The 26,808-nt window shown below is 41.2% G+C and overlaps 1 protein-coding gene across 1 annotated transcript in view; it reads left to right on the top strand.

Moving 5' to 3' along the window:
* tmem8b (transmembrane protein 8B) overlaps window positions 1–26,428 on the top strand; it is a gene marked incomplete at both ends in the record, with an annotated part of 37,215 nt that extends 10,787 nt beyond the window's left edge. The window contains 7 exons of the mRNA XM_079160650.1: window positions 8,251–8,347; window positions 9,482–9,605; window positions 14,421–14,563; window positions 15,959–16,137; window positions 16,840–16,986; window positions 21,486–21,602; window positions 26,093–26,428. Of these exons, the coding sequence (XP_079016776.1) occupies window positions 8,251–8,347; window positions 9,482–9,605; window positions 14,421–14,563; window positions 15,959–16,137; window positions 16,840–16,986; window positions 21,486–21,602; window positions 26,093–26,428 (1,143 nt within the window). The remainder of the gene's footprint in view (window positions 1–8,250; window positions 8,348–9,481; window positions 9,606–14,420; window positions 14,564–15,958; window positions 16,138–16,839; window positions 16,987–21,485; window positions 21,603–26,092) is intronic.
* Window positions 26,429–26,808: the final 380 nt, after the last annotated feature.

Below are 26,808 nucleotides of genomic sequence, written 5' to 3'. Positions count from 1 at the left end.
ATATAAATCACTTTTCCGAAACGAATATATTGAATTTGACCCACATGCTATATACCTACTTAACGACAAGATTCTGAGAAAAAATACAAAAAAAAGTCATTTTACTCACTCAAAACACAATTATACACAAAGTAATATATAAACTACCAAGTTCTAGCACAATACCACGTATTATTCGGCGAGCTACGTACTTCGAATGCAGATATCATCACAAAAAAAGAGACCGTCATGGCCGGAAGATAGCTTAGCAAGCATGAGAATTCCACACTGAATCCGCAGATATCTTCCATAATTCTCTCCTTCAAACCGTTCCAACGTTACACCGTGGAACACACACAAGCACAACCTAACCACAGAGCAACAAATTTGAAATGCACCGTACCTTGAGCTGGTTTTTTGGGCGAAAAACTCTGTAAATCCACTTAAATCCTTTCGCTACATATGCGCCGGTCCCTCTCTTTCTTTTGAGAGTAAAATAAAGATAATCGAGGCATTTTTGCATCGATAGTCTTCCTTTTACTTTTCAGCGAATCATTTCGACGCTCGGTCTGTTGCGCAACTCTTTTGGAGTTTTAGTGGTTAAAAAGTCTGTCAATCACCTGACTGACCGGCCTACTGCATTCTACACTCATTTCCGCATTCTTAAACGTATCACATGTGCAAATCGACCAATCATAGGCTTCGAAAACTGCCAATACACACACACAGGGAGTGACGAAAAAATCACATAAAACACATAAATCAGGCCCCTGAGAGGTGAAAGAATTGTTCAAAATGATGCCAAACCGCTGTATTAGATAGATTGAACCCCATTAGTGATAAAACAAGTGAAATATATAGTTAGAATAGAACAACTGGAAACCTGGTTCCAAAATTCTGAAAATTCAGAATTTTGGCTTGACCTGGCATGAACTCTCTGTACTCCAACCTCTATCAATTTGGCCTGCTTCACTTTATCAAAGCCACTTCTTTTTTAAAAAGGACTGCTGACATGTTGTGCTATGATTGTGGAGAGTTTTAGGCTTACTGCTGCATTATTTCAAAGACAAAAGTGCTTTTATTTCCAGGCGAATCTGAACATTTTTAATTTGAGCTGTGTGCCATCTTCATTCAGCTTTTACCAGTAAAATATATACTGATATGTACACATATTAACAAATCTCACAAGTGTTAGTGTTATTATTCCATTGGAATTATTCAAATAGACCTTGTAGTTAGAGAGATAAGCCCCTTTAAGTATGGGTATGACATTTTCGAGAAGAGGCCTTAAAACTAAAGGAATGGGCAAGATTGAGCGTTTTATTTGCTATCTTGACAAAGCTGGAGAACTTTGTAGTCATATACGGACTGATGTAACTTATGTGATCCTGGTATATCAGTCAAAAAAATAGTTACACGACACCTAGAGGATTCTTAAAAAAGACATTTTGGTTGCACAGGGGTTCTGTTGCCATCCTTCACCTGCTGCATGCTATACTATTGCAAAGGATCAGATAGTAATCAGGGTAACTGGACAATGTGTATAGCTGAGCTAGCATGCTAAATATGGATGCTCGTACAGTCATAGACTGCCGTGGGAGCTAAAAATGTTCACAATGAAAAAGGCGCCAGTGTTTGTGACGTACGTCTCTAATTAAGAGCTAACAAAATGCAAATATCAGCCAAGCAGGATTTGATGTGTCTCTGTTAAGCTGCCCTTCAGACAGTAATGGCATTATACACCTGCAGGTCTGAAGGGAGTCGGAAACTGGAGAGCCACAAGCTGGCACATGGACTTTTGAACATTTTACTCCAAATAGAAAGCAAGCCAGATGCTGTTGAAGCAACTCGAGGATGAAGCATAAAACCCTAACGAATGTCATTGTTCAGTTCAAAGGAATATCCTGACATTTTGGGAAATATGCTTTTCTTTTTTGCTGTCTTTGTGGGAGTTGGCTTGATATCAGTTTCATCTGTCTGCATTCAGAAAGATATTGGTCGAGGATATTTTTAGTCCGCAGCACCTGTTGCTTGGCACAAAGGGCGGCGGCAGGAGGAAACGAGGGAAAATAAGCCCGGCTAACAACTCGAAAGCAAACAAAACAACCTCAACACAAGGTCCATTCAGAGGCTTTTCTGCTGCTTTTGATCGACCTCCTCGGCTGATGGAGCTGCCCACTTGTCATGGAATCGCAGATGGTAAAAGTCCTTTTTTTTTTTTTAGAGTGCTCTAAATACACTCTTCAATTTTTACATAAAAATGTAGATTGAAAGTTGATTCTTGACTGTGGAAACAGAAGTTTGATACTATCAAGAGCTCCAAACCAGCTACTGAACAGACCTTGTGTTCACAGACAACAAACATCTTTGTCCAGAGATTGGAAAGCACTTTCGCTTTAGTGAGCCCATGGACTATTAGTAAAACAAAAGAGAAATCGAACACATCAAAACACATCATCATTTCATGTGTCAATATACAACATGTAAAACTGAAATTGGAAAAATCAGATCACTGAAAAATGGATTGGTCAATTAGTCCAGACAGAAAATCAATCAGCGACAATTGTGTAATCATTTTATTTCACAGTCATTTTTAAAGGAATGGTGTGTAGAGGAATTTATTGGCAGTATAAATATTATAGAGAATAAAATATATATAATATAATAAAAAAATAATAAAATATGAATAAGTATGTTTTCTTTAGTGTATAATGACCTGGACATATGAATTCCCTGTGTTCTTGTCACGTTAGAATGAGCCATTTATCTAGATACGCCTCCATGTTACTACAGTAGCCCAGATTGGACAAACCAAACAATCACTGTCGATAAGCCCATTTTTTGCGTCGGCCACCGTAGTTGTCCAACACGCTACGCACATGGCAGAAGTTTCAGTTTGATGCATTCTGCAGCCTCACCGCTAGATGTCAGCAAATCCTACACACTGGTCCGTAGAACAAAAATGTACCACCTCAAATGTGAACGTTTGCTGCTTTTCTTCTTTTTATATTATATTAAACTTCTATGGACATTTTTGAACGACTCAACCATTAATCGATTTATCGAGAAAATAATGTCGGATTAATCCACAGTGAAAATAATCGTACGTTGCAGCCCAACACGTTATAAAATGTGAGTTGTTATCCTGCAGCCTCTGTGCCGTCTCTCCCTGCTTGCAGACTTTGTGATAAGCCAGGCTAAACGCATCTTTCATCTCCACTGAACACCCGGAGATGAAATTGATAATCGATCTTCTCATCTAACCCCCGGTGAGAAAGCAAGCAGCCTTATTTCCCAAAATGTCAGAGTAAAGCACAAATGGTTGAGGGTTAAAGGAAATGAAAAATAATTGACTGTAATGAATCTGATGACTTATTGATTGATTCCTTGGTGGATGTGGCTGCTGTCACCTCACAGGGAGATCGTCGTGGGTTTAAATTGCACGTTTTCCTTAATGTTTACGTGTGCTTCATCCGAAAGTCATCATCTGCGTTGGTAATTAGTTGCAATAGCGATATCCTGGTGGTTTTCCTGCCTTGTACGTCCTTGCATAGACCCTGACCCCTCCAATCCATAACCCTAACTCAGCGGATGTCACTGAGACGGTATGCTGTAATGAAACCTGGCTGCTTTTGCCGTACGAGCACGAGATGCATTCTTCAGAGAGAATGTCATGCTATATTATTCTATGGACAGACCCCCCCCCACACACACCCTCAGCAACGATCTGTCACTCGCTTGTCACAGGCGTAGAATCCAGTCAGCCACTGCCAATGGGGTACTCTGGCAGATATGCAGGGCTTTAGGAGACAATAGCTGGTGCTGCTTGTCTGCCTTGCATCCCTCCCTGGGAAAGAGCGGGGAAAAGGAATGCATCTGACTTTTTATTTCCAAGCCTACCTAGAATGGCGGGGGATCAGTTTAAGCGCTTTGGATCCATCTTTCAATGTTTTCTTCATGTGGGGATAATACAGGTAAAGAAATCACTGCAATGAGCGTTCAATAAATGTCTCGTTTTTATATGTAACAATAAACTATCATCTGAGGATGGGGGGGGGGGGGGCTCAAATACATGGACAACAGCAATAAATAAAGAGTATCATTTTTCTGTATTTATTTATTCATACATTTATGAATTATGAATTATTTTAATATTTATTTACATACACATTTATTGTCAGCGAATAGGAGCCAGGAGACACCGTGACATAGTTGTGTGACACTATTTCTCATTATCACAAAGGAGACGTGGAAATATATCAAATTATGAATAAATAAATGTAGAAATATATCAATACAATATAATAAATGAAATATATTTTATTCATGCCCATTTATCTATTTATCTTTCCTTTTGTTTTGGCAAAATTATATTTTATTTATTGTTAAATCATCATGCTCAATTATTTATTCATTCATTTATTTATCTCCTGTGTCACTTTTGGGCCCCCGTATGTGAGAACTTCTTCGTTAAATGATTTCAATTTGATTAGAACATTTTAAACTGAAAGAAAGCATGTTTGCTGTTGCTAAGCAGCATTAATATGTTCAGAGGGGGAGACGCTTGCAAAACCTGATCATAAGGTCCAATATGTGTCAAAACAGAAGACGGTTTCATATTTTAGTGAGGAAAATTAAAACTCATCATGGAGTTTATTTTAATTAGTTTGGGCACTGGGATGTGCAGCATATAGTGCACATGCCAGCTTCTTCTCTGTTCTTGCATTCTGGCACATGTCATCAGCATTACTCCTGGGAAATTTAGCAAAGCAAAAATCACACGAGTAAACAACACAGATGAACCGGCATTCATCAGAAGCTTTTTTTTTTCCCGATCCGCAGTATTTTCCCGAATGTTGCAGTCAGAAATCTGTCCCGTTGTTGCAATTATTTTGACGGGATGTTCACTGTGAAGTTTTTCCCGCAGAAGTTTGCTTCAGTCGGTAACCTTGAAGACAGCACTCCTGATTGAATTATGCCTCCGCAACTCACGTTCCACAATCCTAACTAACAGCTGCATAATGGATCGCAGCATATAAATCACAATATCAAACGTAATAAATGTAGTGAATGTTCGCAACAATGTTACCAAGTGCTTTACAAGTGACAGCAGTAAATAAAAAACACAAACAAAATGAACATTCAAATTCCAGGCAGGAATTTAAAATTGGGACACACAGAAAACACACAAACAGACAAGCACAACAAGCACATGAATTAACAGCAATGCCCCGACGACAGACGAGTGATTTAAATCCTTTTCCAATCACTGCTTACCAGACAGAAAAGATGCAGGGTGCCGAGGTCAGCATCCAGCTTGAGGCGAGATCATATATGACACAGAGCTGTAAGAGCCTTCGGAGTTATCAGTAAAATCTCCTAATTTCAGCTCCACGCAGACAGGCAGAGTAGGGTTAAAAAAAAGCAAGGATCAAACGTATCACAAAATGATCTTGAGAGTATCTTGCGTTCTTAATTTCATATCCTGTTGAAACGAGGTGGTGGTGGGCACATAACATCGTGGCTTCATTTAAAACCAATAGGATATTAGGGATTCTCATGCTGAAGGTTGAGTTTCGGGTACTGAACTAGTTTTATTGAATGGAACTGAAGTATGGGGACATAAACTCGAAGGGGCCGCTTTTTTCAGCTGAGAGCTTTGGTTGCGTCTAGTTGCTATGACACGCAATATCCGCGGAAGCAAAAAAGGTCGGCCCAAGGTAGAGTACTTGCTCTGGCCGTTAATCTATATCAATGTGGCTCGTGAGATCTTGATGAAGAAACATCTCCGCTATTTATCATCCCACATGGGGGAATTCGTTTGGTTCTGTGCTGCAGGCATGAGGACACCGTAAAGTCTGTGGTAAAAAAAAGATAGCGTAACACACAATAAGACCACAAAAAACGTATAATAAAACATCAAAACTTTGATTATGTCTTTGAGGTAGGCTATTTGTGCCGCCCCTCCTCCACTGTGGACGGCTGGCTAAAAAAAGTGACAATGACGAGCACAGCGCAACTTTTTTTTACATTCTCGGCGACCAGAAAATCTGTTAAAAGATAGCCGGCCTCAGGAAAGAACAACGCTTTGGTGGACAGCCCCTTAAAAGTGGCAGTTGTCTGGCTTCAACTAAGATGATTAAGGATAATAAAGACATAATATGTTAAGCTCATTGTGAAGCGAAAGGAAAAGTCACAGGATCACTGACGTCATCAAGCGTACATCGTCTGGGCACCATGAGTCTGGGCCAAATTGTTGAGATATAACACAGAATAAACTTTGACCTGTGGGGTGGTGGAGGAATCGCCAAAGTCAGTATAAGTTATCCTCCAGGGGCTTTGAATATCTGTTGTAAATTGCATTGCAATCCATTTAATAGTGGTTGATATATCATTCTGAACCATGAATGTCAACCTCGTGGTGGCGCTGGAGAAAAAGTCAGAGGATCACCTGTAGAAATAGGAATAGAATGGACATTGCACTGTTTTTCCGTGGTCGTTTGACTGGTACGAAAGAAAATGGTGTTTGATGTTAGTTTTTAAGGTGATGCACGTCAGTCGGGGCCATAAAGTGTTGTTGGAGCTTACTGGAAAAGAGAGCGAACGCAGCTCAGGGGAGAGGCGGGTGGACCATTAGACCCAGCTTTCACCAGTAACCAGTGTAGCATTAAAGCATGGTAAATGGTAAATGGACTTGTACTTGTAAAGCGCTTTTCTAGTCTTCTGACCACTCAAAGCGCTTTAACGCTACATGTCATTCACCCGTTCACACCATGCAAGGTACCACCTGCCCATCAGAACTAACTAACATTCATACCGATTCACACACCGCGGCCACAGCCTACAGGAGCAATTTGGGTTTAAGTGTCTTTCCGAAGGATATGAACTAGCGGAGCCAGTGATCGAATCACCGATCCTCTGATTAGTAACATTACCATTCACTGCAAAACCTCAGCCTCAGCAAGTCCGCGACTTGCCGTGCGTCTGTTTGGTTTATATGGGAGCTAGCCCGCTATGACGTATACAATAGCAGCGGTACACATAAAAATGGCCGCCGCCCTGACCCACCATGTTGATTCTAATGGAAATGTCCATTCTACTCCTATTCTATTTCTATGGGATCATCAGGGTCATTAGAATTTTACCCCTAGGGACCTTGAATATCTATTGCAAATGTCTTTCGTCAAATAGTTGTGGACAGGCCAACCGCCATTGCCATCCTGCTGGCATGACCTTAAAAACATGTCTACTTTTAACCGAGCACGTTATCATACCAACCAAAAATGTTAATAGTAGTCACTTCAAATAAAGAGTGTGACTTTGGGGGGCCTCCTGTTCCCTCTGGAGCCCCTGGGCTTGGTTCTTGCCCAGCTGGTAATCCATCCTCGAGTGTGCCTCTGCTCAATCCTTCATCTACAAACTGTATGGCAGAGTTGGGACGAAAAGGTGTGGAGGGACTATCTTGAAGTGCCAGTGGGCATGATTGAGTCTTACTACCAAGAGAGTACGGCCCAGATGGCGAGTTTAGGAAGCCTGAAATCTCAGCACCTGGCAAAGTGTTTGTTGAGTCATTGCATTAATCAACAACTTTGCCAACTCCCTGCATATACATTTTACTCATTTTGTGCTAGAGGGGGGCGGTGATGGAGATCTTATTTATTCAAGAAGTAATTGCCTAAAGTTATCCTTACCACGAAGCGCATTTCCCTCTGGACACAGAGCAAATGAATATAATGTGCTGTATCTCATTCTCTTTTTTTTTTTTGTACTCTGAAAAAGACTATATTTTGCCTTGCACTTTCAGGTTCAGTAATCAATTTTTTTCAGAGTGGATTTAAAAACGCCCTTCATTCCCAAATACAGAGGTAATGTGAGTAACTTAGAGAGAACTTAGAAACTTAACAAAGTGTCAAATTTGATGCCCGAGTGCACACAGACACTTTAATAATAAAGTAATTTATTGCTGTTATTTGTACTCCCGTTGTCCTTTCACCCGTTCACCTAATTGGACCGTGGTCTCCTTTCACCTCTCTGCGGAGAGAGCCAATCTGTATAAGTGAATGCCGCTCCCAACGCTTGAATAATTCTCTGGGATTTTTTTGGGGAGAGGGGGGGCAGTTTCACTTGATGTGTTAGTTTTAAAGTTTGCCATCTCATGGCTGAAACGAGACCTGAGGTGACCGCGAACGGTGTCGGCTCGCCGGCGTGTCGGCAGCAGATGGCTGACGGCCAGATGGATGAATGACGTGTGCTTGTGCTTCCTCCCTGCAGTCTACGCTGAAAGGAGCTAATGTCACGGTGTTTGGCTGCCTGAACCACGGGATGCCTCTCTTCTTGAGGGAAAACTCCTCACTGAAATGTGAATCAGGTATGTCAAATTGAACTTTATCAAAATGACCCCCAAATTAATTAAACAGTTTTCTTGTTCCGTAAGAATGTTACAAGTGATTTACGTTTTTCCATATGAGAGGGACCGTCCACACCAAGAACTACAAATACATTGTTTTAAAAATCAATCTAACTCCAGTGGACGACGTCCACACCACGACTTTAACGACACCGGCAAAAACAAAAAATGTTTATGGGATTGCTTTATTTCTCATAAGAATATGAAGAGTAAAAATAAGAAAACTGTTGAAAATGAGCTGAACAGCCGAGATGCTGTTTGTCTTCTCAGCACCATGGAGGACTTTATAGCTGATGGAAAATATGTTCAGTGACCATTTTTTCTAATCCCCCCCCCTCTCGTGTGAAACAAATACACCTTCGTATTCCTGAGTACACACATTAGCTCACCCATTTTTCTATTTTACAAATCTATCTGCCGTTTCCTGATCAGGAAAACAAAAGCTGAAGAACACTAGGTGACAGTGACTTAATGAAGTGGACAGCTGGAGCATGCAGCTTGTGCTTGGCGCTCTGTTTACAGAACGTTATCGTTCATTAGTGCGGATGCTCACATCATTATCATTATAGTTCCCGTTATAGTTATGGTTCCTGGTGTGCATGGCCCTTACGGCTCGCCCAGGGCTTCACCTTTGAGTAAACAAAAATACTTTTCCAGCACCTCTCAACTCCCAGAACTTTGACTATTTCTACACTATTTACTCCTATGAACATTTCAATTGGCATCATCTTTCAGTGTAATCACTTGAACTATCAGGACATCCACTTCAAGCTCACTATATATACCAATACACATGGCCGACATTTCAACTGATTTCCGTGATTGAACTTCAAGTGAATCTTTAACTCCTTTCAGCACTTTCATTTCAACTTACCTCACCTCACACTAGAATTTCCCACTTCAACTACATTCAGCAATTCCAATTGAACCGCTCTTTCAACTTCTTTAAGTATTTTATTTTTGAATGCAACTTCAATCGTTTCAGTATTCAGAAAATATCAGAAAATCTAGTATATTTTGATCAGAAAATGTAATCTAGTCTCGTCAATGTTGTTTTGCTGTTTTAAGCTTTCTGATTGTTTTCTCCTGTTGCAGAATCATTTGCCGGGTTTTTCCTCGCTGTGAACGCCTCTAATAATATCACCAAATTGAGGATTCCTTACCCGCAAACAGGCACCTGGTACCTCAGTCTTCGCTCTCTATGTGCCACTGAACATGGGTAAGACAGGCAATGCTGCTCCTGTATTTCTATCCTATAGGCTTTACACTCCGCTTCAATGGAGAACTTCACTCAGCTATATTTAGAGTTATTCATGAAGATAAAATTGCTGTCCACATTTTTTTTTGTCTTTAACGGAAAAGTTTCACACTTCGTTAAAAAAATGCTTATTCACCCTCTTGAGGCAATTTTGAAGTTCAATGCAACTATCATGGCTGTACACTAAATATGAAGCTTCTACCTGCAGCCAGCTAACTTAGCTTAGCATAAAGATTTGAAACAGAGGGAAATAGCTAGCCAAGTCTCTGTCCAAAGGTAAGAATGTGCCTAACAGCATTCGGAACCTCCCTGTTTTCAGACTTTATGCAAAGGAAGCTGTTGGCGGTAGCTTCCTTAGTTAGCATACAGTCATGAGAATGGTATCCATCTTCTCGTGTAAAGGCCCAGACACACCAAACTGACATCAAAGAACTAGCGGCGGCAAAGGCAGACTGTTGCCTTGCCTCACGTTGCAAATGTCTTGACCGAATGTTACACATGAACACCCTGCAAAAACTGCCAACTGGCACGTAAGTTCTGCGCTTGCCCGAGAGGACATTGCTCTCCATACCAGCAGGTGGCGGTTGTCTTGCTGGTCAAGAGCCGACTAGTGCCAAGAGTGCGGGACAGGCTGCAAAAACTAGGGCCACCCGTCGGGCTGGTATGCCAGGGCCTTAACTCTTGGCAAGAAAGCGAATAAGCTTACTTCCCAAAATGTTTAACTTTTTCCGTTATACTTATAAAATGGAAACAATGGTGTAAATTGTTTGCACTGTAGAAGTCAACTCAGAAGTCTCCAAAACATTATTTACAAGCTGAAGTTGATTGAAACAATTTGAGTGACTGTTGCTCATAACTTTTTGACATTCTCATAATCAGTTTTTTGGGCTTGGTCCCAGTGCCCCAAAGCATCCTCTGTGAGACAATATTTGCTGTCAATTACAGGAAGACAATTGCAAAATAGGTCATTCAGTATTTCTCAAAAACATCTCTGTATAACAATCACTAGTTTATTTACACAAATGAATAATTCAGTGCTCTAATGAAGACACCATACTCACTATTTAAACGGTGCTGCCTCCCTCATTCAGCCACATTCTCTACCATCTGTCACCCTGCAGATCATTTTGGGATTGGCTTCATAAATGTGCCAATGGTGTGCACCTAGCATATGATATGCAAGAGGCTTCGATTTTGAGGTTTAAAAAGCTGATTTTTCAGATTTCCCTCACTACCCCTGGAAAACAAATTCTTCAGTCAATGAAATCATCAAATCAGAGGCAAAAGTCAAATGTCCTGGAAAATCTTATTTTGCCCTTGAAAATTATTTTCCCTTTTGCTGAGAACGAACTACAAGCTATCTATCAGAGCTCCCCAAAACAGATAACATTGCCACGTGAAAGGCATGTTCAAGATCATATTAACGTTTTTGAATAGGCTGATTTTGGTCATTTTGTGGAAATGTTGTGAACACACTGCCAAGTCTTGTCACATGTAAGCACATGCAGGTTGGATGACATTACATAACGTTGCTTTCTTCTAAACTTGTTTTAAACGGTTGAATAATAGGTAAGCAATATTTGGTCCATTTGCTAAAGTTGATGCGCTTGCTAGCTTGTTTTGCCTGCAGAAGGTGGGTGATTCAACTCTGGCTGAGAGCAATGGTTGCAAATCTGTGTTGGGCGATGTTGAGAGAGTATAAAGTATGATAATGAATGGGGAAGCGTGGGTCAAAGCAATGAATGGGAGCCAAAAATAACATCTAATTACTGGCTAACGCTACTTTTTTACTTTGCTAGCACTGTCTCATCAAACACAATACTGCATTTTTATGGTGAAATTGACCATAACATGAAATGTTAAACTTTAGTTGCAGTAGCATACGGTGGGTGTAATTTTTTTTCACATATTTACCACGGACAGTGCACATTAATCAACATTTCAGTTTCCACCTCAATGTAAATGTGCCAGAGTTAGCTAGAGAGCTAATTCTCGCCTGTAGTCCCTGGGCAGGTTATTCCAATTTAGTGGCCGAATATTATCAGTAAAATGAAACAGCAGAAACTATAGTGCAAGATTGTACAGCACAATACAACACAATACAATACAATACAGGCATAAATACATTACAAAAGTCCCAGATTTGTAAAAACAATGAGAGTATATAATGCCAGAGATGAGGTAGTATGATTACTCATGATTACAGGTTTGGTTTGCTTTAAGCCGTCTCTTTAGCATCTGTATAATGTTTAAAACTATCTAAATGAAATAGATTAGCCTTGTTAGACTCCACTTAATATTACTAGTAAACGGGATAAGGTATCAAGAGTCAGTGGCAGTAAATACATTTGAGCAAACTCGACTGTAAGTTTGAATTGTACATTTAGGTTCGTAGAGTTCAGTCTAGATTTATAAGTAAGCAAAATTGCAGGCTACTATTTGCGGTATTGGTATAGAACAGATTGGTGTATGGGGCCATCTCTGTCTGTCATATCATTTAGATTATCACTAAAAATGTGGTGGAAAAGTCCCGGAAAATAATGTGAACCCTGACACAATACATTGCCCCTGCAAAATATGAGGGGTGATTTATAAAGGGCACGACACTTAACTTTTCATTACCGGAAAATATCTTGTTATCTCTATTGTTCTCTCCAACATCATGTGCAGTTTAATCCACAGATGAGTGCAATACGTACACACTCTCTCTCTCTCTGAGGGTTGTTTCAAGTCATTACGAGAAATGTCACTAAGGGAAGGGGGGGGGGCTGCAATTTTTCCATTAAGTTGTCCAAAGCAATGTTTTTCACAAGTTCTTAAGAATTAGCTATTTAGCAGATTGAGCTGTTTTGCAAAACCCTTAATGGCACGAAAATGTGAACAGAATGAAATTAAGCAGATTTCCAAATGAATTTGAAAAACAAATAATAACAGATGGTATGGGACATGGTCTCGTCCTCACATGAGAGCTTTGCTGAGGTATGTAAATGTAGAAAACAGTCACGTAGCTGTGCGTTTAGATTTCCAGAAAATGTACACATGCTAAATGAATCGGGTCTCGTTAATGAAGAATAGAGGTAGTGTAAATGATAGGTGCTCTTCAAGGCTACTATTAAGTTGAGTGATATAACACAGCGAGCAGCTGTGTTATAAGTTATATATATCAATTAAGAAATAGGTTCTGGGAAAAAGCAAATAAACACATTTGATAGTTTATGGAGTTTCATTTCCTGTGACAGATTATGTCTGCTAGCAATTACAAAACATACAATGCAAGTACAATATTGCAAGTTTTTTTTCTGTAACGATATATAGTATCAGAGATTAACTTATGATATAGAAGTCCATGTGCAGTTGTTAGTTGTGTTACATTTAGCTGCCTAACAACAACCTCTATCAGCCCGTGAAATACCTAAACAATTTGACCATTTATTGGAAATTGTTCTTTAGAAATACAGAACAGGAGACATAAAATATGGAGCTATTTGTTATTATAGGTAGATTCTCCTTTAAACTGTCAGAGCAGAGCTACCAATAGAGCCCACACTGTCACTGACTCACTCTTGTTTTGGTAAAATAAACAAGGAATGTCAGAGAGAAGCAGACAGAAAGGTCCAGTGAAAAGAGGTTAAAAAGATAAAGATAGAAGCTAAAGCTTAATGATCACAGTGTAACAGTTAACCACCACATCACGTGGTGATCAAGACAGAAGACAGTGAAATTAAGGAACAACGCTGTTCCTGTAAAGCCAGGCATAGGTCTTTATTCACTGTTACAATCATTAAAAAACTAAAGCAGCATGTGAATGCATTCAGTGTTGCTTCAGTTGCTAGCATGGTGTTGACGCTAGTTAAAGATGTGCTAACGTACTCTGCTAATGTTAGCTCCACAGGTTTTTACTTGGAAACGTAACGTTTATGACGTTTGACTTAACGAAGGTTCAATTGAGATAATTAATGAATGACAGACTATAATAGCAGAACTCAAGATTCCTTGTTGGTCTCTAAAGCACAGGCATACTTTGTGAATGATTACTTGTGTAATTGCTTCTGGAGATTGCACACGCTTAACAGAGTAAAGTTGTCTCAATTCTGCCAACCCGAAAATGGCCTTTTGATCTCTATAGCGCTGGAGCAATTACAACAAGAAGGCACAGTCTACAGTCACACTGATTGATTCTATGAAGCTATAATGTGGCAGTGCTGAGTGAAATGAAGTCGGCATACTAACATGCTCACAGTGTCGATGCTTAGCAAGTATAGTGTTTACAGCCTAATTTAGCACATTAGCAACAATTGCTAATAAGCAGGAAATGCATAGTACATGTGAAGCTGATGTGAATTTGATTAGTTTGGCAGCATTAGGCCGTGAAGTATTTTGAGCTGATGAAGGTGCTAGATAAACAGCGAAGGGATCATGAGAATTGTTACAGCTGATTCTGAGGAGGGGGTCCTGCATGGATAGTTAATGGAAATCCCTCTAATAGTTGTCAAAATATCAAACGAAACCACAAATGTGGACCTCATGGTGACACTAGAGGAAAAGTCAGGGCATTGCAAAAGTCATTAGGTTTCATCATCGAGGAAATAAATGTCTGTACAACATTTCATGGCAATCCGTCCAATACTTCTTAACATATATCCGTCTGGACGCCAGCGGTGGTCTAGCTTGAGTGCAGAATATCTCAGCTGCCCTTCATACAAGCTAAACTCCCCTTCTGATGGTCCCGGTGCTCACCTTCATCTAACGTTCTGAACTGTCTGTGACTTTTTTCAGATTCGAGGCATGCGCCAACGTCACTGCCGAGGTGTACATGCGCGCGTACTTGACTCCGTGCATCAATGACTGTGGGACCTATGGACAGTGCAAGCTTCTGCGCACCAACAACTACCTTTATGCTGCGTGTGAATGCAAAGCGGGTAAGACGTTTTTATACGATCTGTTGCGGTGCGTTGCGAAGTCAGCGTGTTTTTTCTCTTTCCCTCTGTTGTTTGTTGATTTGAATTTTTGCACAACTAAATTCAGATTCGGTGGTCCATTTATGTCTTCTTTTGATTCTATTTTAATGTCCGCTTTATCATCACATTGCATTCACATTCTCCAAACCCAACAAAGCAAAGCAAGACGTTTGATAGTGGAGAAATAAGTCTACAAATGTGGTGTAAACTCAACAAATGCCTTTAATTATTAATCAGTAATTAATAATTAGCACAAAAAAAAGCGTGACCATGGATTCATTATTTGAAGTGATTTTCAGCAGTCAAAAGCGCTTATTATTATTATTTTTGCATACAAGATAAGATACAACTTCCTGAGAGGAAACTGGGTCATCACCGGTGCAAAGAATCTCTAATTTGTTGGAAAATGCGTCATGTAGAGTGAGGAGGAAATGAGAGGAGAGCGAGGTGCGATGGCACGGTTCTCTTTTCCAGAGTCCAACTGGCAATGCAGCGATGATGTTGTGCGTGGCCCTGTCCCCAACGAGTCACACGGCGGCCCGGTATTAATCTTCTCACATAAGCCAACGAAACGCGTTCTTAATTACCAGCAGCTTTTCAATAAAAGATGAGCTTATGAAACTAAACAAAGCATGTCCTCTGAGGCCTTTTTTTTTTTTTTTTTTAATCCTGCCTTTGATATTCTTTTATCAGAGCTGCTTTCTCTTCAGTTAAATCCATTGTCATACCTCATATGTGTGACTGCTTCCTGGCAGACGCTTTGCATGCAGCACTTGCCCTTGGCCCGTCTTGCGATGCAACCCCCCCCCCCCCCCCCCCCATCCCGGTTCAACAGCGCTCACGAATATTTAATTTGCGCTGTCTCATCCAATCCACCACTTGATAAGGATCCAATTCGAGTGGCAAAGCGGGGGCGTTTTAACATAGGAGGGAGTTCACACCAGGAGGCTCCATTATTTACGGGATAAACAACTTCACACATATCTGCTTTTGACTGTTGTTGTTTTTGTTCACAGAGGAATGTCTGTTTGTGCGGAAGGGCCGATGAAGCGTTTATCTCGTTGCGAGATAAATATTTGACGCATTTTAAGTGGTACTGTTAAATTCTGAAAGGGAACGAGCTTTTGAAACAAACTGATTCATCCACAGAAGAGTTCCTTATCATCCATTCATCCGAAAGATTTGAGAAGACCTTCCTAAAAGTTTATTTAGAGTTAAAGGAAGTCGGAAACGCTTCAACTCTATTTTTTTTATACCTTTAAAGCTTGCAAAAAGCTCTTTGATCTTTACTTTCTTAGATCATCACACAGTACTGTACTGACTTTGTGTGTGTGTGTGTGTGTGTGTGTGTGTTAGGTTGGGATGGCTGGGGATGCACAGACAACTCGGAGGCCTACTCCTACAGTTTCCAGCTCCTCTCCACTCTGCTGCTGTGCCTCAGCAACTTGATGTTCGTCCCGCCCGTGGCCATCGCCATCCGAAGCCACTACCTGCTGGAGGCCTCGGTCTACATCTTCACCATGTTCTTCTCCACTGTGAGTGACTGCCACGGAAAAAAAACAAAAGCAGTGCATGTTCTATCCTATATAAAAATAAAACCTGAACAATTACCGCTTCATCTGCAGCTAGACTTGACTTGAATTATCTGTAAGTAGAAGACGAAAAGCAGCAAACATGGGTGCAAACAGTGGGCAATTTTAAATGTAAAAAAAAAATCAGTTGGCTTTGCAAATGTTTAACAAGTAAAGAATATGTACTCATTTGTTAGACGACATTCGGAACAACTTGAGCCCTGCATGAAAAAAAACACAGCCCTGTAAAGACACTGACAAGATGACTCCAGACATCTAAGATTTGTGGCGTCGGTTAAAAATAAATAGTCGGTATTTTGTTTTTTTTTTCACTACTGCTTGGTTAAAAAACAACAATTTCAGAAATGTCAGAATTGATCAAAGACAAAGAAAGGGTTTGTTTTTTTAGGCAGTGGTGACTGAAACAGAAGACCGATTTGGGGCTAAATTTAGACCAAACCAGAAAGATCTATCACTTTGTCTGAGAGTCGGCGGGATAAGCCGACGACCACAGCTCGTCAAACAATAGCGTGCACGCTAGCTGTTGTCAAGTAAGAACAAACTCACCACAAAAAAAAAAATAGTAATTGTACTGATGTTTTTTTGTCCCTGTCACATCTGCTCGCTGCTTCAACCACCCGCTGCCTCCTCCCTCTCCTCTGACAGTTCTACCACGCATGCGACCAGCCGGGCATCGTGGTCTTCTGCATCATGGAGTACGACGTCCTGCAGTTCTGTGACTTCCTCGGCTCGCTCATGTCGGTGTGGGTCACTGTCATTGCGATGGCCAGGCTAAAGTCCATCATCAAACAGGTGGGCAGCCAAGCTCTACCTAGTTATCCTTGAAGAAGAGTCAATGAGTCATGTCTTGAAAGGTGAAAGGAAGAAAAGGGACTATTTTAATGGAACTGTAGTTTGCCAAAGAGCAGCGAGTGTAGGCACATTTGTCCTGATACTTGTGAGCTTTTCGATATGGGAAGTCGAGCACACTACATCGACAGTGCACTACAGTGCACAGCTTTCGAGTGGATTACGACACGACAAAGTGTAGGAGTCGTGAGCTATCTGATGGTTTATTACATATCAGATCGCTGCCTTTTTTAACAAGCGGTAAACCGTCCGATCCGGCCACACGAAAGGCTCCGATTTGCTCGGTTGTGTCTCCAAGTGCGGCTAGAGCAACAAGACATTTAGATGATGGGCGCGATTTGAACGTCAAAAAAGTGTACGTCAAAAAATGTACATCAAAAAACGTACATCTGCGGTCATGCGTTGACCAAGAGCTCCATGTTGTGATGGTTGTTTAGTGAGGTGAACCCTGCAGCAAAGAGGTGATGGCGGACTGAGAAGTAGAGCAGTGACGGAGAGATTTCAATGGGTACCGCATACGCCTCCATCTTTAGTTAATAACCAGAAGATCAATGTGCTCTGAATTCCGCGGTTGTTGACATATTGCAGTGGATAGCAGTAAACACTAACAGGTGCACCTTCTCCCTGGGTCACTCCCTGGCTGCACACCAAGAGGGAGCAGTCTCAGGGAAAGTGTGTGTGTTGTAAAGTGTGTGTGTGTGTGTGTGTGTGTTCATGTCCATAAATGACACAGAGAGAGGGGGAAACGGGGGCGGAGTAGTGGGAGGGAGGGAGTGTATACGAACATCTGCTGTCCTCTAGAGTTTTCATTTTTTGCTGAGCGCTGCAGAACGCAGCCACTAATCAAATCGCACATGTCAGGACTGGCAAGTGGAGCTTTGTGTATTTGTGTACTGGAGAGAGACGGTGTGTGTGTGTGTGTTTGTTTGTGTATGTGTGTTTGTTTGTTTGTTTGTTGAAGTCCATGACCGCAGCAGCAGTAGAGGGTAAAGGACCCAAGGGCCGAGTTAGTGTGTGTGTGTGTGTGTGACTTTTAGTCCCCCAAAAGGTCAAAAAGTCCTCGCAAATGTGTAAGCAGGATATCTTGCAAGGACATTTTGGCTTTAGGGGATTTGTTTATCTCAACTTGATGAAGGTCATTGCGCCAGATAAATGAATTTAGAGGATAATTGCGTTTTTATTACAACTTGTAGTTTTGGCCCTCTTTTACTGAGCAGTTATGATAACTTTGTTCTCTTCAAAGGTTTTACAAGATCTGACGTGAGCGCTCAGATAAGACACTTTAAATGGAGGTAAAAAACAAAAGTGAGCACATCCAAAATGATGCAAAGAAAAGAACTGTGCACGCACAGCTACGCCAAGTGTTCTTGGTAAAAGAACATTGTTTGCTTTTGTTTTCTCTTTCAAATAAGCACATTTAATAATTCAGAAACACAAGGTTTCTCTATTACATTTAAAAAGAAAATGTTAATACGGTGCCTGCATCCAGTAGACCCTTTTTCTGTTAGTAAACAGGATGACCTTTATACTTGTTGGCGGAGCGTATCTGGAGGCAGGATAATAACGCTTGTTAACACTGGCTAACAAGTTTGGTTGGCTTGTTGCTTTTTTATAAAGGCAGGAGAAAATATGAGTTTCTCTCAATATGTACTATCACTCCCCGGTAACAACAGCTGTTACTTTTAGAAAATGAATGTTAATCAACCGGCCCCAACACCGCTGGCAGGCTTCTTCGCCGGGAGGAGAGCAAGCGGGAGCTTTGGAGAGGACAGCTGGCGAGTTAGCTAACTAGCCTGTCTATCTCCAGAGCTAGCTAGTTAGCTAGCTGGTCTAAGGAGCTCCCAACCTCTCTTCTTTATAAAGTAGTCTCCTAGCAGCGACCAGCCACCAGTCCACTGTTGGGCTCATTTTCTGTAACCATTGTAACGTAGGCATGAATGCATGGTGGAATCAGCAAAGTGGCAAGCTAACTAGCCAGCCGCTAAATTAGTCAAATTTAACTTAATGCTTCATCCACACAAAGTTGTCACAGTGTAGGAAAGCACTTTGCTATACCCAGATAAATGACAACTTTGTTCGGATCATTTTCTGTCACCAGTATTGCATTGAAGCATGGTGAAGTTAGGAAGCTAGCTAAGCCGCCAGCCGTCCCCTAGTTAGCTTGCTAATACAACCATGCTTTCATGCTACACTGGTTGCAGAAAAAAAGCCCAACAGCTGGCCATCTCTTCATCCCTCTAATAGTTTAGCCTATTAGCAACCCTTTTCTCCATCTCTCTGATAATTTAGCCTGCTGCAGTGCAGCAGCCGTGACGGCTGAGGAGGTTAGTGGACGGCTAAGCTAAACTATTAGCAGCAGTTTCTTTCTATCCCTGAACGCTTCACCGATATTGTAGCTCGCCAGAGCTTTGGATCATCTCAAATGTATGCGATATCGATTCTGGCACCCAACAACACAGCAGGATGCCATTTTAAGTGTGTAACTTTAGCCCACTATTCTCAGATTTGTGTTAGCCTCCAGTCTTTCCTTTGTTTGGCCTCCAGCTAACACCGTGACTTAATCACGACGTCTGTTGTAAAAGGGTCTATACATGTATACATGCATGTTTGGGGGCCCCTGTGCGATCCAGCGGTGCAGTATGACTGATTACTGTTGGTGCACCGGGTCCTCGGGCTGCACCACGCTGCTGCTCTCCTCCTTGGTCTGTGCCAATTAGTGCTGTTCTCCTGCAGCATGGGTCATCCCTTGCCCGCTCAAAAATCCCCCCAATTTCTCCGCACGTTTCCTTACAGACAGAATAACGCAGACCTCAGGCATCCTGGAGAGGCTTAGGTTCTCCCAACGCATGTGTAGCACAGATTATTGATTTTTTCATTTCTTTTATATCCTGTGGCTTTATGTCAAATTGTGAGCTTGAAAAAAAATCCCAGCTAAACTGGCATTATTTATAGCATGGGCCTCTATTGTCAGTGTTTTGTTCTCTTTGTTATATCATGGCTATCACGCATATAGGGTTGGTGTAATATTCTGCAAGCACTTATGTACAGTATTCCAGCACTGATACATTAAACTGATAGCATGCTTACAAAATGATAGGCTTTTACCTTTTTTTTGTAATCACAGATTTGCAAGCTATTGCTAAAAGCCAGCTCTTGTAGTGGCAGTTGACATATATGGTTGGCATCTTTCCTCCCATCTCTCAATGCTTTCTGACTTAAATGTCCCAAGTCCATTCTTACAGAAGATGTAAATATTTAACAATGGATCCCAAATATATTGTTTCATTTAAAAAAAAAAAAAATGCTAATCTCCTTTAATACTGCACTGATGCTTTGTATTACTCAAACAGGAGTAAATAGTGCATTTGTTGAGGACTATTTTCAGTGGCAGAATAATACACAGTGCTCTGGTGCATATTGTGTCTGTGGGATTGAGTCAAAATAAACAGGTGTTTAGGATAATTAAGGGACGTGTCACCCAGTTCAACAGTGTGGCTCATTGATATGTTTTCATTATCTTTGGTGCAACAATGAAGCTCTATGGGGGAGACGAATACAATATATTCAGTGGGATTGGTTGATAATACGAAAAATATAGAGTATCTCCAGTCCCAGTTGTTAATTGAATATAGGTTTCAAAATTAGCTTTCTTGCTAAGCTAAGAACAAACTGTTACCACTTTTGACGCTAGAGTTCGTTGTGCATTACGATAGGGACTTGTATCAAATGATTGTGGCGACTGAGGCTAAGTGGAGAGCAGGGCTGTCCTTCAATCAGAGGATCGGTGGTTCAATCCCCGGCTCCACTAGTCGCATGTTGATGTGTCCTTGAGCAAGACACTTGACCCCAAAATTGCTCCCGTAGCTGTGCCTACGGTGTATGAATCTGAATTGTAAGTCGCTTTGGATAAAAGCGTCTGCTAAATGACTGTAATGATTAAGGACAAGTTATTTCAATTCTTCTTTACTGCACTACTCAGTTTTCTCACCTAACTGAACCGACTTGCACCCACCCACTTCTTCTGTTTCCTGCCTGTTTGTGGTACATTCAAACTTTCTTTCTTTTTTCTGCAGTAACACAGTTCTACACTAGACCTCCATGAATGCGCCAGCTGTGTTAGGAAAAGTAGAATGCTCATCTCCAGAAAATGAAAGAAAAAAAAGCAGGACACAGGTGCAGAAATAATGAAAATGTAGTTCCACAAACACTGAATGAAAACCGTCTCCCGTTGTTTTGGTAAACGTCAATCATTACTCAAAGATTGCAAAGCTTTTGTCACCATTTTTCTCACATGTGAGGAGAAAATTCGAATTTTAAAGTAGTTCTTCTCTCCAAAAGCAGCAATGTGCTGTTTCCAGACCACATAAATGTCTTCCTTTTTGCTGGGGAAGTAAAAAGTGTTTTATGGAGGGCTGTTATTGATCCGTGTGTTTTCTGTCAAGGTGCTGTATCTGCTGGGGGCGATGTCTCTGTCCATGGCTCTGCAGCTAGACCGTCACGGTCTGTGGAACCTGCTGGGACCCAGTCTGTTTGCTCTGGGCATCATGGCCGTGGCATGGGTAAGAGCAACTCATGTATTCACTGCACAGTAGACCAGTAGCCTAAAGCTAAAATGGGTTTATTCCATAATGAGTTTGCTTGCACCATAGTCGCTAGAGATGTGCGCGATTAGTCGACCAGTCAATTAATGGTTGCTACTATAACATTTAAAGATCATTGATCACGTTTTTTTTGCCACTGATACTAATTGATGATCCATATTGGCAGAAACAGATCCCTTTGTTGTTTGATTATAGAAGTTGGTTTACAAAATCCTTTCAACGCTCTGAAGTCTGTAAAGCATCAAACATTTTAAATGTTATCCTTTTACTTTGTTATAGTCATTTATATATGTTTTTCCTCATAAAAACACACAATGCAAATGATAAGGAAAAAAAAATTGTATTTTCATTGATTAAAACAATTTTTTTCATTAGTAGTTTTATTGATGTATTATTATCTACTTATTGTTAGTGTAAACAGGTCATAATTCATCTCTAATATCTATTTATGTTGTTATGAAAACATCTCCTTCAAACAACTGGATTTATTCAAGTTTCTCACTGACATTTTACAGATTACATGTGAACACATTATGCTAACGTTATAATTTACATTCACCCATTTTCACTGAACAGAGCCTGAACACATCATAATGTGGAGAGCTAGTAACATTAGCAGCACCGCTAATGGACAACGAACAAAGGTTCCGTTCAATGGAACCTGGGAACCTTCGTTTGTTGTCCGTTAGCGGTACTGCTAACGTTCAATTGAAAGGAACCTTCGTTCGTTGTCCGTTAGCGGTGCTGCTAACGTTACTAGCTCTCCTCCTGTCAATTTAAACACTGATCTCATATTTTTACTGAATATTGGCGGATAACGATGTCAGTAAAACTTTATTTCACACTGGGATGGTTAACTGTTAAACTGTATAATTAATCTGTGGTTTACATGCACATCTCTGTATTTTCGAGGTAAAGATATGTTTTTACCCAAAAAATATAATACAATGTGAGCTCTACCAGGGGAGGAGTCATTTTAATACATAATGTGTGTTTGACATTAATAGACAAGCTTGTTTAAACATGCAGATGAAATGTGTCAGCAGTGTCCCTCTATTGTTCCTCATGCTAGTACGTGTAACAGGATTTAATCCATCGTTTAAGCTCAGGGCTGGAACATGGGGATGGAACATGTGCATGGCTAAAAAAACTGTGGCTTTCTGACCAATGAAGCTCTTTTACATTAGCATGGAAGGGGCTTTCAAAGTTTTGCAACCTGTGGGTATTAGTCATGGGTTGTAGTTCCATTATAAGTCAGCTTGTACTTCCACTGACTCTTCTCCGAGTCATAATGTGCTCCCTGAACTGAGAAGATAAAAAAATAATAGTCTTTCAGGCAAGGTATCTTGAAAAAAATAAAAATAAAAAATAAAAGCCTTTAACACCAAACCTCTGACATGAGTTTGAAAACAAGGTTTGTGGTTTCCTTGGAGAAAGCTTCGCTTTGAATAAAGTGTGGGAGTTAGATGCGAGAGTTACCGGGTCTCTGAGCTGGAGGATCCTACGGAAACAGTGGAAGACGAAGCACCATTTATTTCCACCATGTTAAACCCAGTTTAACAGTTTTAGCACCAAAACTAGTAAAGGCAGTATATTTTACCATAGATGAGAACCCTTTTCTTGAGATTAACAACAGCGTTTCAGAACGCGCACGCTACTACATCAATCAAATGTGGATTAGGAGATTTACATGAAGCCATTGGCTTCCACTTTGGCTGGCTTTCCTTCGGCTCAGGCACATCTGTAATTCAATTACAGATGGCTTGTTGACATATGTTATTTGACAAATATAAAATATCACGGTCTGGTATACTGTGACAATATCTACAGAATGGTGCACAGATTTTGTGCGATGCAAAAACGACAGAGTCAAATAATCCTTCTATGGCGATGAACTCCACACTAACTAGCGCAGCGACGTCTCCATAAAAGGTCACTTGGATCTTATGCTAATGTGGCAGGGTTTTTTTTTTTCCTTCAAACCTGCGTTCCCGCTTTGATCGCTCGACACTTCATAATTCATCAGCTGCTCAATAGCGTACGTCTGCGTTTCAACACTCTGTGCCGCCGCGCCTCCGATTTTGAGCGCCGCACATTTTTCTACAAGAGCCCCCTTTCATTTCAACGTGTCATGTTCCTGCAAAGCCCCGGCGTTCTGAACGTTCCCAGACACAACCGAATTAGATCAGTCAAGTGAAGGGCACGGGGGCGTCTGCTGCTTCACAGAGGTGTCAGCAGCAGTAAGGAGAAGTTCAATTCTGTCATTGCTGAATATCCCCGGCCCTCCAAACTAAACAAGGTCTCTGATTTATGCCTGAGAAGACCATCCAGGGCTGCAATTGTTTGTCTTAACTGGGGTAAACACAAACGTGCAGTTCCAAAATGACTGGAGCAGCAAACAACACATTTCATGTTTTTCCTCACTTGGCTTCACATAGATTATTAGTCTTTAGCCTAAAATGCATTTGGCATAATAACTCAATCAGAGGCATTTTAGCGACAGAATGCATCTAATTATTTGTGTCTCTCGTGAACGGTTCACATTTCCCTCGACAGTGTCGGGATTCTTTATGGAAATGTTTTGGTGAAAGAAAAAAAAAAAATAGAATAAAAGCAATCCGTGTTTATGAACCGATGAAAATAGAAACCAAATTCAATAAATAAGCACTCTCTGAACGCTGTTTAGGACGAAATGAAATGTCCGAGTCGCTCTGTGCCACACGCTCGGCGACGAATGAGCTCATTGCTCTGTGTTAAACAAAAAGAAACATCTTGTACATGTTACTGGTAGAACAGAACGCGAGCGTAGATAGCAAAAAAAACAGCCAAAGCGGTGACTGGCCAATCACTGGTGACTCATTTAAAAACATCTATCGGCTGATTATGATCATTGCGATGGACTTTACGCTGCGGCGGGAGGCATGAATGCAAATTTCAGACAATAAAAACCAACAGGGATTTATGAAGAATCCCGTCTCTCTCTCTCTCCCTCCCTCCCTGTCTCTCTCTCCCTCCCTCCCTGTCTCTCTCTCTCTCGCTCTCTCTCCAATCAAAGCGAACCGCCAGCCGCTGCCTCACCCAAATCCCATTGGTCTCCATTTTTGAATGACTGCTCCCTGTGTGATCTCCCACTTCAATATCCCGCTTATACATGAAATGTGTTCATTAAATTAAGGAAAGAAGAACATTAAACACGGGGGCCTTTGAGATCAACTGGAAAAGAAATTAACTGTAGAATTGAATGGGTCCCTTGGTTTCCTAATAGTTTTCTGGAAACAAATTGACGCGCAACTGATTTTCTTAGAAAGTTTATTGGAAAGGAGTGTATTAATTTGAAACTCATTAGGAAAGAACACTGGACATTTAGTTTTTCTGTTTCATAAACTGAAGTTATCTCCCAGATTTCAACAACTTAAACTGCTGTCGGGAGGTTTTTCTCTATTTAGGAGAGCATATTACATTAAATTCCTCTTCAAAGTAGTGTCAAGCCAACTGTTCATTGATAAATTTAAATTCTTTCAAATGTGTTTCTCTGGTTTAGTGTTTTGGTTACTCTGAGTGAAATTTATTTCCTTTTCTCTGGTTCTGTGTGGTTGAAAATAGGCCCATATGGTATCGGCCAATAAATTGGGTTAGTAAGTGGTACCCGGTATTTCGGATTATTGTCATTGAGCAGTTCTGAAATGGAAATTCCTCTTCTTCCAATAAACTCTTAACTCCACTCCTCTTTCACGGACCGCCAAATGCCACCTTTCTTTCTTCTGCTCCCGAAAATCCATTGTTGTCAATGTAGATACGCAGAAGGGTGCGATCAAAAGCAATATTCCCAAGCGCCTCTTTATAGCCTGAAGGGGCACCGCAAACCACGTGTCCAGGAACCACCAATCACAGCTGGCAGAGATCTTGTCTTATCAGTCTGCCGTAAATGCGGAAGAGAAGTTAATCATTTTAGTGCAGGACTACCTACAGCTTAACGATCGGTCCCACGGACTATTTTACTTATTTCGCACTTTCTGTCCAAGGAGGTCACAACATCCGGGTGACAGGCCAGCAATACTGACACGGACAAATCAGAAGTTTTGTTTAGTTTAGCCAGTGAGGCGTACCGCTAATTTACCGCAACTTCATCCTCATCGCCATTTCAGCGTTGCAGGTTTTGGTTGCTTAGCAACGGCACGGGCGACAGGCGCAACCTCCCAAGCAACTTTGGATAAAGGGATGACAGAGGCACAGCCGCGTTCTGGGAACGTGTGAACGTCCACTTAGGCTTTATGTAACTGTCATTTCCCAGCTCCCAAATATAGTTGTATTAATGTATCAAAAAACAAAACAAAGTATTCAATACCGCATGAACTAATAAATACATTTAGACTGTAATTTGCTTTAAACCTAATCAAAAAATTGGTCTGAATGGTGATGTTGAAAATGTTGTCTTATGTGTCCGTCAGACGGTGCGCACCATCCGTCGGCGGCGTTGCTACCCACCCACCTGGAAACGCTGGGTGTTCTTCCTCTTCCCGGGCACCATGATTGCCACGTCGGCCGTGGCCCTCTATGCCTTCGTGGAGACGGAGGAGAACTACTTCTACATCCACAGCATCTGGCACATTCTGATCGCGGGGAGCGTGGGCTTCCTCTTGCCGCCCCGCGCCAAGCCCGACGCCAAGGTGACCCCGCTAAAGCGCAGGCGGGGCTGTGGCTATCAGCTGTGCGTCAACGAGCACGAGGAGCTGGGCCTGGTGGACCCCGCCATCATCTCCATCAACAGCATCTGCACCAGCTGATAAACTCCCCATACACCCAGCCTTTTACCTTAGAGACACTTCATTGCCTTCTTTTACTTGGGAAATTCACACACGGGAAATTAAGCCAGAGAACTTGAAAAAGCAATGTAAATACTTTAATGCAGATGTGACACATTGGATTTTTTTTTTCTTTTTTCTGGGGGGGAGGGGGGTTGGTATCGTCATGGTAATTACTATCAATACAACTGTAATTATTATTAACTATAGTTAAAGTTGTTCTGAAGAATTGTGGGTGTACAGTGGCACACTGTTGTTTGTGAATATGTATTTAAAGTCAAAGCTGAAACACTGCTGCTATCTGACGGTGACTGTAAAACTGCTTCTGTTGGTTATTTATTGGTGGTCCTGTGAACGGGCCA

The sequence above is a fragment of the Pholis gunnellus genome (genome assembly GCF_910591455.1).
Source record: "Pholis gunnellus genome assembly, chromosome: 6".
Taxonomy (NCBI): Eukaryota; Metazoa; Chordata; class Actinopteri; order Perciformes; family Pholidae; genus Pholis; species Pholis gunnellus.
The sequence above is the reverse complement of the archived record's forward strand: the minus strand, read 5'-3'. Positions and strand labels throughout refer to the sequence as shown.